Below are 16,073 nucleotides of genomic sequence, written 5' to 3'. Positions count from 1 at the left end.
AACATAAGTTGTCATTATATGATTTCATAATTCCAATGAAGAAATGGACTGTGATACAAGGCACGAGGTGAAATAACATTTATAAGTAACAAATGGAGGAAAAATATACTGTTTGTAGTTTAATGTTTTGATAATGGCAAAATAAAAATATAATCGAGGTATTGAAACTAAATGGACTACAAAAATATGTATGAAAGAATAACTATGATTCAGCAAGATGGAAGTTTTTTTATTTGTCATAGCATTTCAGAATATGCTATGTATATAATCAACGTCGTGGTTTATGCAAACGAGGACGGTTGCAGAAAATCCTGCCATTAGCCTTCACAACTGTAGCAATACCAATGCTTATGGTAGCCCACAAAGCTGAGAAAAATAAGTGTCGAAGATCGTATCGAGCTGCAGATGGCGAAAACAAACATTATGTCAAATTATCTTTTGCGGTAATGAAGCTATACGTCATCACTGGATTAAGAAGTCAACTAACCTTGACTCAGTGACAATATTGTGAAGAATAACCCTAGTGAGACCAAACAAAAAGCTGCTGGGAAGTGCTGCAGAAAGAAAAAAAATGTTGAACTTAAGGACTATTAGGACAGCTAAAAGTATTAAATACAGATAAGGAACATATACAATAAAGTCACAAACAAAGGCATAGTGTGTGCGTGTATCTCTTTATGCTATACTTACAGCTACAGCCTCAAGGCCTCCTTTTTGTGATGGAGGTATCATATCCCGGCTGACAGAAACAATGTAATGTCCTTGCAGGAGATCGATCGCATCCTTCATGCACATCACCAATAGAGGAAGTCAGTTTCCATATTGAATACCATTCCATATTGAATACCATTGTAGAAAAGATGGTCATCCCTTTACAACTGGTGGTCACTTATGAATATAAAAGGATTAGCTAGCATTAGAATTAGGGTAAGAAAAACGACTAAAAGATCATGTTACCTACCCTAATCCCACCCCATGCATTCAGACAGCTAAGAAAAGGTGACGGTAAACACAAATAGTTTGACATATTAACCTATTTCCTAATTATTGTGAGTACCACTGAAACAAAGTATTCATACCTGTTTTGTTCCATCAGAAAAGTTATTAAAATAATATCGACCAAGGGCATTATAAAAATCATTTAGGATCCCTTGAACAGTTCGCTTACCATACCTACAGATCACATGAAACAGACAGGTCAGACCCCATTGATCAATCCCAAAAGGGCACATAAAATATAGGGTTCAATGATGAACAAAAAGAGGTCAAAATAGTCATATTTTCAGAGATGCACACAAAGCAATAACTGATCATATTCAAAGTGTCCCAAGGCTAATCAAATATCAGTTCTAGATTTCACTATGGTTCTAAGGTCAAATGCCTTTTAACATGTTCTTAATATGATTAAGAACAAGATCAAATTACAAAAAGAATTCAAATGCCTTATTTTAACTTCAAAATCCAGATGCCATAATTTCTTAAAACAACATGAAATCATTCTAAAGAGAACTAATAAGGGTCACTAACAACTATGCTTTTGAGATCTTTTCAGCTTAAAGAACAAACTCATAGAGCAAAAAATTAGTGTCCATTCGAATTTAATATTAATGGCAGTATTCTCATACAATGATGGATATAGCAACTAACATTTTTTTAACTTTTCATCAGGATTTGGATGTGAGCTAATTGTACAAAGATGCGGATTAACACTCAATCGGTAAAATAAAGATGCAGATGTACCGGACAAAATCTCCTTTCAGTGCAGGAGTGCCAGAATATTGTATGCTTACGTCATCCCCATGATTAGCCCACACTGAACATGTGCAAACATTTAAAAGCAAGTTTAGTTCAGGAAATCAATTTTATACACAATATCAATTTATCCAAAAACAAATAAGCAAATTTATATATGATAGAAAGAGCCAATAGTAATAAGCAAACTATTAAAAGAATAAAATGGAAATACTTACATATTTTATACTTTTCATCAAGATTTGTGTGTGAGCTAATGGTTTCTTCAGCAGCAAAAACACCAATTCTCCTAAGCTGGAGTTCCAACATTTTCCTACCTATCATGCTCTGCAAACATAGATTAGCATGGTTATGGAAAAGAAAAACACTAAAAATACGGGAAACAAGAATAAAAGGTAACTACATGCATGTATGTGTACACACACCTCTCCTTGAGTGTGTGCCAGTGTCTGTGTCTCCGAGAGAGAGCTTTACATTGCAACTTAACAACGAAAGAAACAAATATGCTAAGAGATAGCCCTCATACATCGAATTCAAAACTTTAAGAGTTGTCGGTTTAGTTACAGGAAGCACTATCAAAGGTCGGAAACATCCATCTATGTATATTTTATAGTAATAGTTGGCATTCATTGTAGTACTTAATACACCTCCTGTGAAATATCTTGTATTACTCTCATAACTAACAACCATACAGAAAGAACAGCATTCAAAAAACAAAGGTTATCTGTAGAGGTTTGAACAGGGCCTGAAATTGTCACAGCAGGGAAGCACAAGTTTGCTATCCGAAAAGACATCAGCCGCATGTATGTTGTGTCACGATAGAAAAAGCCAAGATCAGAAGTATCTCTTCAATTTAAGTGGACTTACCTGTGTAACATTGGTGCGGTCTAAGCAATCAATACAATTAGTCCTTACAACTCCAAGTTGCTCTTTCATTTTCTCACCCTTGTCGTTCAACAAGAGGTACCTATTAGTTTTGGACAAACAGAACCCAACATTAATCACTATATTTCACTTCTACAAACTTCTACTAAGGGAACAGTATACAAAAACCTGTCCTTGCAAAATCAATCAAATCAAAAGTGCACCAGGAACAGTTACCAAATTGTAATTCAATTATCCAAACGTACCCATTTTTGTCAAGAAAATCTGCAATTTGATCATAGAGGATCGAAAGGCGCTCAAAATGAACATGTCCACAGATCTTATGGAAATCAAAGTGAATATATCTGCAAGATCACAGGTCTTCGAATAAAACATAACTGAAAAAAATAATAATAATAATAAGAACAAGAAAGATTTAGATAAACAAAAAACTGTACCTTAAATCGTCACTAAGTATAGGTTGCACTGCACTTGCAAACTTTTCACTTAAGCGTCCCTCACCTCCAGTCTGGTAAGAGATATAGAGGCACATGATCAAACATTTGAAATAATCAATGTATCTTGTCCAAATGCAAACAACTCACTCTTTGCAAGGACAAAATCAGCATATTGTCAAAAGGTGTTCTCTATGCATTTCAAGAGGATTTGAGGATGTTTACTATAATAAATTACAATTACATACTGCACACCGATAGTCAACCAATGCTCACCGTGTTGACAAGATCGATAGCTAGTACAGATCCATATTTTTTCCTTAGATCCAGAAAATGCCTCTCAGCTACTCGTGGCTGCATAATATGCCATAATACCAGAAAAGTCGGTGACGTTAGAAGAAATTCATGTGTGCAATGAAATAGTGGTGATAAATTAACGCACTTACAGCTTCTTCAGGTTTTACAATCTCAAACTTAGGCTTATAAGTCAAATCAACAATTTGCTCCCAAAGAAACGGCATTGACCCCCGAACCTGTAAGAGGCAAATCAGGGAGCGAGTTTAAAACATTCTGATCCAATAAGTCACACAACATGAGAAATATGGCCCTCATAACTTGGACAGTAAATATTTGCGTACACCCTTATTTAAGCTTTCCAAGAATTATAAATACAGTCTCTTTGGACTTAGTTCAACTTTATTTCACACTAAAATAATGTATAATACCACTTCATGTAGTGAACTTTTCAAGCCCCTAATGGAGTTGTTAGGATGCATATTCAGCGTTGTGATTCAGAATCACTAGACAGACTCCTTTCTTCCTCTTTCATATAACCATTCAAATATTGCAAGGGTAGGAGTAAGCAAGGAACATATCTGAACTTTTACAAGTAATCTTCTCCTTTAGCATTACGGACTATATACTTGTGATTGGTACTGATCTAAAAAAATGTAAGGACTGGAAAGGAAGCCAAAATTCGTAACATATTGGTTTTATACATAGAGATTAAAATAGTAATGACTGTTACCTGAACAAATGACGCAGTAAAACCATTCATCTGCACAATTTGCTCTGTTTCCACAAAATTTGCAACATATCCATCAGGATCAGCTCCTCTTCTCCACATTCGGGTTCCTTTCAAACGATGTAAATAGTAATCAATGAGACTAACTTGTCTAATAAGGCCTAAAATATTTGAATTTAAGAAAATGTACCGGGATTTTAAATCATTTATCTATCATAAATCCATTTCCTATTTTTCTCCCAAGCTCAAAATGGGTGGGAAAACCTTCTGAATAATATTTCATACAAATGATGAAATTTAGAGTACAAGCATGATATAGAACTTACGAAAGGTATATATTTCATCTTAAAAAGGAGAATCTATAATATAACTAATCTACTAGATTTCCATTGCTTTTGCATCATCCAAAAATTGAAACCCTTCCCTCCCACAGAAGAAATTTGAAAAAATAAATTGCAGACAAAATAAGCCAGGCTAAAAAAATATTAAAGAGGCATTTCTAGCTTTGACTACCATTTCTCCGGGTACATCTCCTAGCAATCAATGTAATATCAACAATTTCTTTTCCGATGGCTGCTTGGAAGTTATGAAAACCTGATTAACAGTTAAGGGCATGCTTCAAATAGGAAGGCATAAAACTCAACACCAATAATGAATTAGTTAAAAACGGAATAAGAACTTCTCATGCCAAAAAGTTCTGAAATTAATAGTTTCGCCAAGGATACTCCCTTGGACAACCGGAAGCAAATACGGATCAAGCTGCAGCCATAGAAACCAAAAGTAGTTAGCTTGTTAAAATGAAAATGAAGGAAATTAGTGCACAAAACTGCAAAGCTACTCAAGAAAAAGACTTGCCTTGTTGTCTATAAGTACTTCCAACATATAATTGTTCCAAAGAAATCTGGGTTCTGCCTGTGGCAAACATTTGGGAACATAATGAAAAGCCTCTTAGTAACTTAGAGGCATCAAAGAATCACATAGAAATTTTGATGAATATTGAACACTGCACTAATAAAAACTACCATAAAATCAAAACAGTTTGAAGTTAGTGGCAGATCATCTAATAATCTCATAAATAGAAAACAAAGGGAGCAATCCATGTATTAGTTACTTAAATTTTGAACAATTTACCTGTCTCCAAAGAGGAAGCAATTTAGATTCATCTCCCAGATCATTTAATCGCTGAGCACTGTTGAATAACAAATCTATAATGGTTACTTTCACCATAAATAAAATATTTAAAGAAAATATAACAACTTATAAAAATGAAAAATTGAAAGTTACATAATTGTTAATAATTCCAAAAGTACCTAGCTTAACGGATATCTATAGGAATTTGCAAGCTGTTTGATCATATACTATTGCCCTTCGTTAACAAATTAAAATCTTGATGATTATACTGGAACAACTTAATGGTTGATAGTTAACTTTAACATTTTAAAGGCCCAGTTTCCTGCTTTGTCTTGCAACATGCTATGTTGTCATGAATGTGCTTCCTATGTGATATCTCAAATCTACAGAACAAAGTCATATATAAAATCGATTCATTTGCTAGTGTGTCTAAAGGGAAATTACAAACCCCTCCTAGGATAGCTAAATATAAACTGCTTCGGTTGGAAGTTTTCCAAACAGTTTTTGCTCAACGTGTGACTGTTTTGAGATAGAAAATTGCTCTTAGTAGGCATATATACAAGGCCTAAGTTTAGACAGTAGTTCACCTCAGCGTTAAATTGGTGTCATAAGAGAAAAAGAGACCACATGTCTTCTCTGCAACTTTGAGCAGCCCAGCAAATTCACTCTCCACCTTTTTCTGCCAAATATAAAAGGTTCTTGTGTTAATCAATCAATTGAATCACCCTTGCGAGAAGAAAAAGTGAGGAAATAGCTTATGTACCTGTTCTGGAGAAGAGGTTTTAAGAGAATGATCACATGGAAGAATTCTCAAGGACATGACTTTGAATATAGGATGCCCCAAGTAAGATCCAACACATTCGCGCTCCGTTATAACAATTAAATATGATCCTAAACACATAAATTCAACGCATCAAATTGATTGGAGAGAAACCACCAGCTCAATTCTGAGAAGATAATCAAAACAACAAAAGAAAAAAGAAACCAATTCTGGTCTCATTGGATCTTGCAGATCCATATGCCCTAATGATCCAATCAGGCACTATATTTTCACTGCAATTAGGTCCCTTTCTGAAGGTTTTCCATTATGATTTAACCAAACCAATAGAATCAAAATTTTCATAGCAACGTATTATACCTGCAACAAGCTTTAGCATTCCAACTACTCCAAAAATTGTCTGAATCTTAGGAACACGAACAGAGCTGCATTCTGGAATAGCATCTATAGAACAGACAAATGCATCCAGTCAAACATCTAGCACTTAACGTAGGCATAAGCATAGCAAATAAGTAAGTAAAAAAAAAACAAAACAAAAACAAAAAACCCACCAATGAGCTTCATTGAGGCATCAGCACGATTAATTTTCAAAGACGAAGCAGAAGAGCCATCGGTGGGTTCAATCACATACTCATCAGGAAATTCCCATAACCGCAGTCTTGTATATAGCTTTTGGCATGACTCTGCCCTCTCCATCATTATTGGAATTCTATTCCACTACAAAATTATATAAAAGGAGGAAAAAAAAACAAACTTTGATGTAGAGTTGGATCAAGCTGAAGGGAATAATCGAAAATTGCAGGTTTCAAAAGCAAACCAAGAGAGGAAATAGACGAAAAAGAAAAGGGTACCCGGTAAAAAGTTGAATAAAGGCAAAAACTTTTAGTGGAGAGTGAGATCTGAGTTCCCTGGTCGAATAACAACTAAAGAGAAAGAGAGCCTTCTTTTTTTTTTTTTTTGTTCTTCTTCAAGTGCAGCGTGTCTTCCAAAAAAAAGTAAAGAAACTATAACGAGAAACAGGCAAAAACAAAGCCTGATTGATTAACGTTGTAGAATGATGTTTATGTGTTTTTTTTTTCTTTTTCTTTTTATTCTCTTCCTCTTCTGTTATGTTTCGTTGAGGGGAGGAATTCAAACAATAATTGGCTAATAAAAGGAAAAGAAATAAGGGCTGGACGACTATTATCATGCCTATGTCTGGGGTTTGTATCAACTAATTATATGCTAACGTGGGTTCCATTCGATGCTTCCAATCCTTACCCACTAACGGGGCATCATTGGACATGGTCAATATCTATTGCTAACAATAGTATTCTTTTATTCCCTTCCTCCATTCTCCCACAAATTAAAGCCCTCCATCCATATAACTTATAACTATATATATATGTATTTTATTATTAACTTGCCTCTGAAAATGGTTAAGACTGTGCAGAATGCAGATGAAGTTGATGCCTTTGATTTCTAAATGCTACATTTGTTGGATTTTCTTTCTAAATATGGGAAACCTTTAGTTTAAATTTATATTTTATCTAATCAACTGAATCATAAGTGAAATAACAAAAGATTTGTATTAATCCATAGATAAAATTGTCAATTATTTAGTAGACCAAACTGTTCCATTTTCAAAACCAAAACACTTATATTATATAATTAGAAATATAAACACATCATTAGCTTTAGCTGTCGAGGAAATTAAGTACGCGAGAAAGCCATGGCCCATAAACAGCAAAGCTCCAGTGCAAACAGAGTGGGATTGTTAGGCATAAAATGTCATTGCACATGAGTCATGACATGAAAGGCTCGCAATCTTTTAGTTAGAGATACTTGCTAATACAGAAGAACTAGAGAGAAGTTGGCATTAAAAAGTAGAGGAATTGAATATTTCAAAACGTACACATAAAACAAAATAGTAACACATCTTGTTACAGACGTTTTGAGTCATAGAATTGGTATAGTACATGATCTTATTTGATTGCAGAATGCAAGTATTCAGAACAATATAACTAGTATATCGGCACAACCGCGCAAGGAAGCACTTTTCTCCATCTGAAAGAGCTGGGATTCCATCAATATCATCGATCAAATGCTTGGTCTAACATTGAGGCGAGAAGCAATCTTTTGACCCAAAGATTTGTCAGCCTGAAATCACACAAGACAATGATATTATTAAGCACTGCATTTCTTTACATTTTTTCTTCTTCGGCATTACAACAGCGCGATTATAAGCTACAATGTGATCATACAAGCAACCAAAGACATTAAAAAGCTCATTCTTTTCACATTGTTTATGGTTAAATAACCATGCATTCCAAACATAATTAAATTAGCAATGAAAGATCAAAGAATGAGAATCCGACCTGAGACCAGTATGAGATCCAAATGCTGCGGATCTCGTGTGTGACCCTTGGATCAGACAAGGCATCAATCCAGCGATTAATAAACCGTTCTTGCCTGAGAGACAGATAGACAAACAGCCAATATAGAATGTTTTAAGTAAATGTTTCTAGCAATTTCTTGTCCAAATTATCCCTAACAAAGTAAAGAAAAAAAACCTGTCAGCTGAAAAGGACCGGTATCGTTCCCCAGGCTGCTTAAAGTTGTTCTCCTTCCCAATAATGCACTGTGAGACAATAGTTAAGAAATCATAAACTGAAGGCCTTTGAGATTCAAGCTTACAAATTAAACTAGTTGAAATAAAATATTCGGAAACAAGTAACCTTCTCTCTTTTGCCGCTCAAAACGGTGCTAGGAATAGGGTGCTTCTCAGCATGGCGAACAGGATCGTACCTCGAAGGGAAGTAGTTCACCTAATATATATATTCATCAATATAAATAAGTAACCAGCTCATCAATGTATGCTTATGTGCACAACAGGAAAACAAAGAGAAAAAGAGAGAACATATATACCTCCTCATCTCTATGCATAAAATTCATAAAACCTTCATGGTGATTATTGTGATGAGCACATTTGGGAGCATTAGCTGGAAGCTGCAGATAATTTGGTCCAAGACGGTGCCTTTGAGTGTCAGAATAGGAGAAGATTCTAGTTTGAAGCAACTTATCATCTGAATAATAGATGCCAGGGACAATGAGGGAAGGGCAGAAGGCTAATTGCTCGTTCTCAGCAAAGAAGTTATCGATGTTCTTGTTTAACACCATTCGACCCACCGGCTGCAATGGGAAGATGTCCTCTGGCCATGTCTTGGTTACATCAAGTGGGTCAAAATCAAACCTATCCTCATGAAGAGGATCCATTATTTGAATGAACAGTTTCCATTCAGGGTAGTTTCCGGCTGCAATCGAGTCATAAAGATCTTGTGTGGCATGACTGTGATTCGCACCACCTACTCTTATGGCTTCATCCTCCAACAAAGATTTTACACCACAAGTGGGTTTCCAATGGAATTTCACATAGTGTGACTTCCCAGCCTTGTTGATTAGTGTGTAGGTATGAACACCAGAGCCATCCATGTGCCTATAATCCTGTGGAACACCGATGTCATCAAACAGGAAGGTGAACATGTGCAAGCTTTCGGGATGGTGCGAAAAGAAGTCCAGAATCCTCCAGTTTTCCTGAATGTGGGACTTCGGGTTTGGTTTAAGAGCATGGACCATATCAGGGAACTTCATTCCGTCACGGATGAAAAACACAGGGAAATTGTTCCCCACGAGATCAAAATTTCCCTGGTTCAATAACAAGGAATCCAAAATAGCAAACAATTAACTTCACTTCTGATATATGGTATGTCTAACTCAAATACATAAACATATGAACATATATATGATGATACTTTCTCTGTATATGCAGTTAGCATGTATATAGACACATACCTCTCGAGTGTAAAATTTCACAGCGAAACCTCGGGGGTCTCTCAAAGTTTCAGGACTACCACGTTCATGAATAACCGTGGAGAATCTAACAATGAGCGGGGTCTGCACTCCAGGGGCACGAAGGAAATCAGCACATGTGAGCTGAGATATATCATGAGTGACCTCAAAGAACCCTTTCGCACTGGCTCCTCTAGCATGAACAACACGTTCAGGTATGCGTTCTCTGTCGAAATTAGCTAGCTTCTCCACCAAATGATAGTCTTCAAGGAGAATTGGACCTGTCATATAACATAACCGTTATTCAACCTCTTGATTTTATCATTTCATGTATCTGTTGCTTTTGCTTATGCTTTGACATGGGGCTAGCCCTCCCCAAATCATATAGAACCAACTGAAGAACTTCACTAGCAATACTGGCTGGCATGACATATCTTCAACTTCATATTTTAATGCACTAAATAGAAACTTTTAGAATCAACTTGAACTTTGAAAAAACAAATTCATTACTTTCCACACAAACCATAGATTGATGTTAAAATATTGACAAAATCAACACCTTAATAAGGCTAAAAGCAGTACATGTAAACTCCATACTTACCTATGAAAAAAACACTACAAGGAATAAACATGGTAAAGGCACACCATGGATCATATATAATTACCTCTTGCTCCCACAGTAAGTGATGAGTTATTGTTCCAAACTGGAGCACCAGAATTGGTAGTCCAGAACGGGGAATCAAAGGAACTAGAAGGACGAAACTGCATCCAAAAATAGCTCCATTAAGAAGTAAAAATAAAGAGGTACAGTCACAAGATAAAGAGGGAAAAAAAATAAACCATTTAATTAAAGCATTAAAAGTAGACACTGGAATTACATAACTTGACATTGATAATAGTAATACAAGCTCGAAAAGACAAATACCCTGCTTGGTAGCTAAGAAAATATAGGAAAATGGAGAAGAACTTAAAAAGTTTATCCATTCTTCAGAGCAACAGCAAACAAGAATCTTTGAAGATATAACTTTCTGAAATTTATGTAAAAGTTTCAACCATTATCATAGTGTATCTGCTTAAAGTTTCCCACCAAACAATTAAAAAAACCCAACAATAATCAGCTAAGCAATGAAGAAGAACTGCTTTTTATTTCAGAATTGCTACATATAAACCATCTCAAAACTGAAACTGAGGAAACAACTGAAGCTTAAGACCGCAATGATGTCGGTATTTGGTAATTGGTACCTTGTAAGGATCCATGGTAAGAGAAGAGAAAGAAGATAATTTAGTAACGTATGAAGGGAGCTCTCTGTTTCTCTTCTTATATATATATATATATACACATATATATATATATCTGTTTTTAATGCTATAATTGCCAACAATAATATTCTATTTTATAATTTATGCATTTTTATATACCTCCCAATATTGCTTGTTAGAATAGTTTTCTTGTGTAAATAATATATGACTTCTTATTAATTTGAAAGCACTTTTGCAATATTCTAATTGGTTATTTAGTCAATCGAAATTTTTAATAATAAATTTAACATCAGTTCAAAACTTGCGATACTGATATTGAATCTGAAGCAATTGGAGTTTTACTTTTAAAATATGAGCTTAATTCAACATGAAAAAGTAAAATTTCTCATCGATTTATATTCATTCCATGCTCAATTTCAAATTTCGAGCTAGCTTGTTTCCACTTTAAAACAACCCCAACTTGATATTGAAATTCATTTGAGAACTCGATTTGCTCAAAAATTCTAAACATTAAAATTCAAATTCAGTTCAACAATGATTAAATTAATTTTTTTTAATTGAATTGGAATAATACAGCGGCATATGCTTGAGAAGAAGAAAAAAACAATGAAAATTATTATTATGTGATTAAAGATAATACAGAAAAATAATATGAGGACGTCATAGATTGAAATTTTAAGGCTACAAGGCCTTATCCTGTTTTCGTGGTCCTAGGGAACCCTGAGTCACCAATGGGCAGAAAACGAAGTTGGGTTCCTTGAAAACTGCGTTTATGGAAGTATTTTGGTGTTTAATGAAAAAATTCATCCAATTTTAACCAAAGGGAAAAAGCTCATGAAACAGCTGGTGCATCTATATGATAGGAATGGGCCAAGGAGAAGAAGAATTGATTTCAATGGCTGGCAACGCAATGCAAATATCATCTCTTTATAGTATTTTGTTTTTGCTCATTCAGATTTGTGGCTGACAAAACACACTCAGCGAAGGGTGGACTATAGTGAAAACATACACACATTGACTCATAGCCTTACCTCCTTCAAGGAAAATGGACCTATGAAACCAAACACATTTCACAACCCGAATTCATTTACACCATTTTTCATAATCTAAGCTAATTCCTTCCTCACATTTGACTTTCAGAAACATTCTACACATGTTCAAACTTCGAACTCTCAGTTTTCTACATTAACTAGATGTTGGTAATAGGTTACTGACCAGGATTTCCCAGTAACCGTTCCACCGCACCATGAACATTTCCTGCACTGGCTATTAATGCCTGAATATTTTCTCGAGTGTCAATGAAACCCATTTCTTGAAGTTGGGACAACTGGGTGGCGTATAGTTGCTCTGGAGGTACTGATATAAATGGAATATTTGTTGATTAGTGGGGTGGTAAACAAAAGTAAATTGGCCAAACAGAAAAACTTGTAGACACTAACCATCTAATCTATTAGGAACACCCAAGCTGCCAGTTCCAAGTCCGCTAAACATGGTCATCAGTGCTTCCAAACCCATGTTGAGCGTTCCTGAAAATATTTTAAGATTATAAAAGTACTCCCGTTTAACAAATCGTTTCTAGTAAAATAAAATTTGTTTCTTGTCTTCCCCCCTTCTATTGAATTGGAACAAGCAAAGTGAGCATAGATGAGCTATCAAAATCTGGAAGACATCCTTCATGAGGACGGAATGAAATGTCGCTTCAATAAACAATATAGTAGTATAGTTATCGCTAATAAGAACAAGTGTGAATGGTGAAGGCAAAGACTAAAATGATTTTTCGATAAATGATGTCTGTACCTGCACCTCCACCAGTCTGGGCAGGCTCCCTGCAAGAGAGGACCAGATTTAGAAAAAAACCATAACCAATAACAAATTTCTTAGATAATATCACTTCATTCTCAAGCATTTGGCTTTTTCCCCTCTTCTAGCTACTTTCCTTTGTTTATTATTTGGTGGTTTCAAAAATTAATTTTATAAAATATAAAACATTATAAGAAATAACACAGATACTTACAAGAAAACAATATTCATATGTCCTGTTCAAAATCAGGTTTCTGAATATTGTATCTTCTAAATAGTAATCTAAAATTGCTTTTCATCTCAAAATGTGCCGATATCATTCAAACTTTTTGGGGGAATAATGAAAATGATTCAAAGCATTAATAAAATTACATTGAAAACTAGGCTAGATAGAAATTGAGGGATGCAATTTGAATTGTTCCATAGAAACATTAATTCAAAAGGAAACAAGGGAAACAATCATGCAACTCACTGGGTTGACTGTGGCCGACTAAGTTGTGAAAAAAGAGTCTGCTGCAAAGTCAATAGTTGCTGCAATAGGAAAAACCAGAATGGTGACTAACCTTCCTTTTGCAAACAATTTATTTTATATCCTAATTTTAACAACATTCCTAAACAGAAAGTTTCACATGAAAAAGATAACTACGGCCAAGTGGAAAAGCAAATAAGGTTATGCAACAAAAAACTTCAAATTTTACTTTTGCATGCAGATCAGCTTGTTGGCAGATAGAAACACACTTCAATATATTTTCATGCATGAGAAAGAGAAGGTTGAACTGCAGATTGGATACAATTACCTGCATCATCTCAGGAGAAGTCAACTGACGAAGAAATTGAGAGTTCTGCATCGTTTCTCTTGGTTGAGAATTAGATCCAAGCATGTTTTGAAGTTGAGGACTGAGACTAAGAACCTGCCACTGGCAATGTCAGAAAACAAGAAATTTTTCTCAAACCCCATGTATGTAGGAGAATATAATATAAGATAACACCTGGTTCAAGTACTGAGGACTGGACAGGAGGCTTCGCATCATTTGTGAAATAGCTGGATTTTGCATCAACTGATTCAGTGAATTAGAATCCTGCATAGCACCAAACAAGCCTTCAAACGCTGGAAGACCCGGACCACCTAAACCAGCAGGTGCCTGTGGCCTAGCATCCGCACCGGGATCTGACCTTCTTGTGTTAGTTTGGGAACCTCCAGCTGCAAGATTCCATTCCATCAATAGTTTCTTGGTAAATTCTCTTCCATTTTCTAAAAATGGAACTATAACTCATAACGATCTTCAGAAAGTAAATCAACAGAACTAAAGCCCAGATAACTGCTTCAAAGACAAAACATTTTGAAGAATGATTTGAAATGAGAAGGAAAGAAGTTGCAAGAAAACAAGAGCTTGCCTTCAGAAGAAGACCAAGGGTTTGGCAGTGGATTGGCATTGGGAGTCGTTCCAGAATCAGAGGTGGAATGGTTAGTTGACCCATCTCTGGCTTGGTTTCCCCCTTGAGTTCCCAGGAGGGAAGAAAACAGGTTTGAACCACCATTTCCAGTAGTCCCAGTCATGGTAGTTGCATTCAGGAGAGGCTCTTGAACAGTTTCATACATACGGCGAAGCATGTTAAATCCTTCAGGTGATGATTCAATATTGCTCATTGCTCTGTCCGTATTCCTCATCACTTCACGCATGAGCTCAGGGTTTCTTGCAGCTTCAAATGTTTGACGGAGAACACTTGGATCATTAAGTATGTGTGCAAGCTCAGGATTTCGGTCAATTATCTCTCGCGTTTGAGGATTGTTCATGATCAAGTTATACAGTATCTCAGGATTATTCATCAAATTCTGAACAGCAGGAATGTTCGATATTTCCCTCATAATGTTGGGGTTTCGAGTCAATTGCTGTTGTAATTGTTCAAAATTTGGGAGCCCAGCTCCAAATAAACCAGCACTGTCACCAAGTCCAGGAAACAGTGAAGCACCTAGACCAGCCCCTCCGGCTCCCAATGCCCCAGCATCATCTAAGTCAACAGCTGTTGTATTTGTTTGAGAAGTGTTCAAAGCACCGGAACCAATTGACCCAGCTGCATTGGTTGTCGGCGGTGGCGCTCTTGGTGCAACAGAACGAACCAAGTGGACAGTGTGATCTGCCTCCAAACCTGAAGTACAAAACTAAATATACCATCAAACTTCAAGAAGGCGTAACAACTAGAGGAAGTAACATCTGTCTACTCCAATATACGGATTAACTCAACCACATGAAGCGTAGCAAAATATCTGAGGGAATTAGCTTCAAAACATTCAATTCAGAATACTATGTTAAAATTCGGGATCAACAATGAATTCAGTAGCTTTATCCATTTATGCGTCCAATTACATCAATAAACGTAGAAGCAAGTAAAGTTCTCTGTTTTGTTTAGCTCATAAACAAAATTTTACTTTAAGAAAACTATAATGAATTCCAATTAAGGAAGAAATGAGAAAAAAAAAACGAAACAGAGAATGAGTTGATTGTACCGTAGCTTCGAAGGGTTTGATCGTCCTTCAAGATCCGACCTTTATAAATCAAACGCTGTTGATCGGCGGGAACACCGCAGTTTCGCGCCAGAAGTGCCTTAAAAGAATCGACGGTGGAATCCAGGTTGGTCTGAACGGAGAATTTGGAGCCGGATGAACAACTGATACTGACGGTGACAGCATCACCGACGTCTTTGCTGGCCGCTTCCTTAGAAGCATTAATATCACCTCCTCCCATAGTGACCTGTCCCTCACTTAAAAACCTCCCAACTTCAGCCACAAGCCTAAGCAGGGAAAATAGAAATGAATCAGTTGCAGAAGAATTAGTATTAAATGCAGTAGCAGTAAAGAGAAATGAAAGTTACAAACCCAATTCCAAAGCAACCAATGTAGATTCTAAGAGACAAAACTGATTCGTTTAAAGTAAGAAAAACAGGATGAACAACAAAGACTGTTACAAATGGTTTAAAGTAGATGATATAGCGATCCATTATTTTCGTAGCCGACTTCACGGGGTTAGGGCCTTAGCCCAACCAGCATCCTCAAATCAAACCCAATATAGGCTTTTACAATATTATCATAAAATTTTCATTTTATAAATCTTTTTTTACTAGTCTCCTCCGACCTTTAAATAGGAATAAGAGAAAAATACACTTCAATATACTTGAAGTCATG

At 35.8% G+C, this 16,073-nt stretch overlaps 3 protein-coding genes across 4 annotated transcripts; all 3 read right to left on the bottom strand.

Annotated features, from left to right (window-relative positions):
- Nucleotides 1-49: 49 nt before the first annotated feature.
- LOC107943730 (phosphoinositide phosphatase SAC7) lies at nt 50-7,288 on the bottom strand. Its single transcript, XM_016877519.2, has 21 exons — nt 6,856-7,288; nt 6,556-6,721; nt 6,365-6,448; nt 5,990-6,117; nt 5,814-5,905; nt 5,227-5,284; nt 4,951-5,007; nt 4,821-4,854; nt 4,609-4,689; nt 4,099-4,205; nt 3,518-3,604; nt 3,348-3,425; nt 3,075-3,145; nt 2,883-2,981; nt 2,620-2,719; nt 1,971-2,079; nt 1,741-1,813; nt 1,080-1,173; nt 691-783; nt 488-554; nt 50-399 (listed from the first exon to the last, which is right to left on the bottom strand). Exons 2-21 carry the CDS (start codon nt 6,701-6,703, stop codon nt 269-271), a joined length of 1,791 nt encoding a protein of 596 aa, XP_016733008.1. The 5' UTR covers nt 6,704-6,721; nt 6,856-7,288; the 3' UTR covers nt 50-268.
- A 544-nt stretch (nt 7,289-7,832) lies between these two features.
- Nucleotides 7,833-11,145, bottom strand: LOC107943729 (catalase isozyme 2). Its single transcript, NM_001327472.2, has 8 exons — nt 11,075-11,145; nt 10,498-10,594; nt 9,836-10,113; nt 8,912-9,688; nt 8,722-8,811; nt 8,557-8,624; nt 8,362-8,455; nt 7,833-8,143 (listed from the first exon to the last, which is right to left on the bottom strand). The coding sequence occupies exons 1-8, from the start codon at nt 11,087-11,089 to the stop codon at nt 8,084-8,086; spliced, it is 1,479 nt and encodes a 492-aa protein (NP_001314401.2). The 5' UTR covers nt 11,090-11,145; the 3' UTR covers nt 7,833-8,083.
- An 837-nt stretch (nt 11,146-11,982) lies between these two features.
- LOC107943728 (ubiquitin domain-containing protein DSK2b) lies at nt 11,983-16,001 on the bottom strand. 2 transcript variants are annotated; one of them, XM_016877515.2, is made up of 9 exons: nt 15,768-16,001; nt 15,399-15,682; nt 14,288-15,040; nt 13,882-14,093; nt 13,690-13,803; nt 13,365-13,423; nt 12,890-12,918; nt 12,532-12,618; nt 11,983-12,448 (listed from the first exon to the last, which is right to left on the bottom strand). In XM_016877515.2, exons 1-9 carry the CDS (start codon nt 15,887-15,889, stop codon nt 12,300-12,302), a joined length of 1,809 nt encoding a protein of 602 aa, XP_016733004.2. In that variant the 5' UTR covers nt 15,890-16,001; the 3' UTR covers nt 11,983-12,299. The 2 variants fall into 2 exon arrangements, with proteins under 2 accessions (XP_016733004.2, XP_016733005.2); XM_016877516.2 differs by lacking the exon at nt 11,983-12,448 and having other exon boundaries at nt 12,595-12,789; nt 15,768-15,919.
- Between the last annotated feature and the right edge of the window lie 72 nt (nt 16,002-16,073).

Source organism: Gossypium hirsutum, chromosome A02 (genome assembly GCF_007990345.1).
Source record: "Gossypium hirsutum isolate 1008001.06 chromosome A02, Gossypium_hirsutum_v2.1, whole genome shotgun sequence".
Taxonomy (NCBI): domain Eukaryota; kingdom Viridiplantae; phylum Streptophyta; class Magnoliopsida; order Malvales; family Malvaceae; genus Gossypium; species Gossypium hirsutum.
Note: the sequence above shows the minus strand (reverse complement) of the source record. Positions and strands in the feature narration are given on the sequence as shown.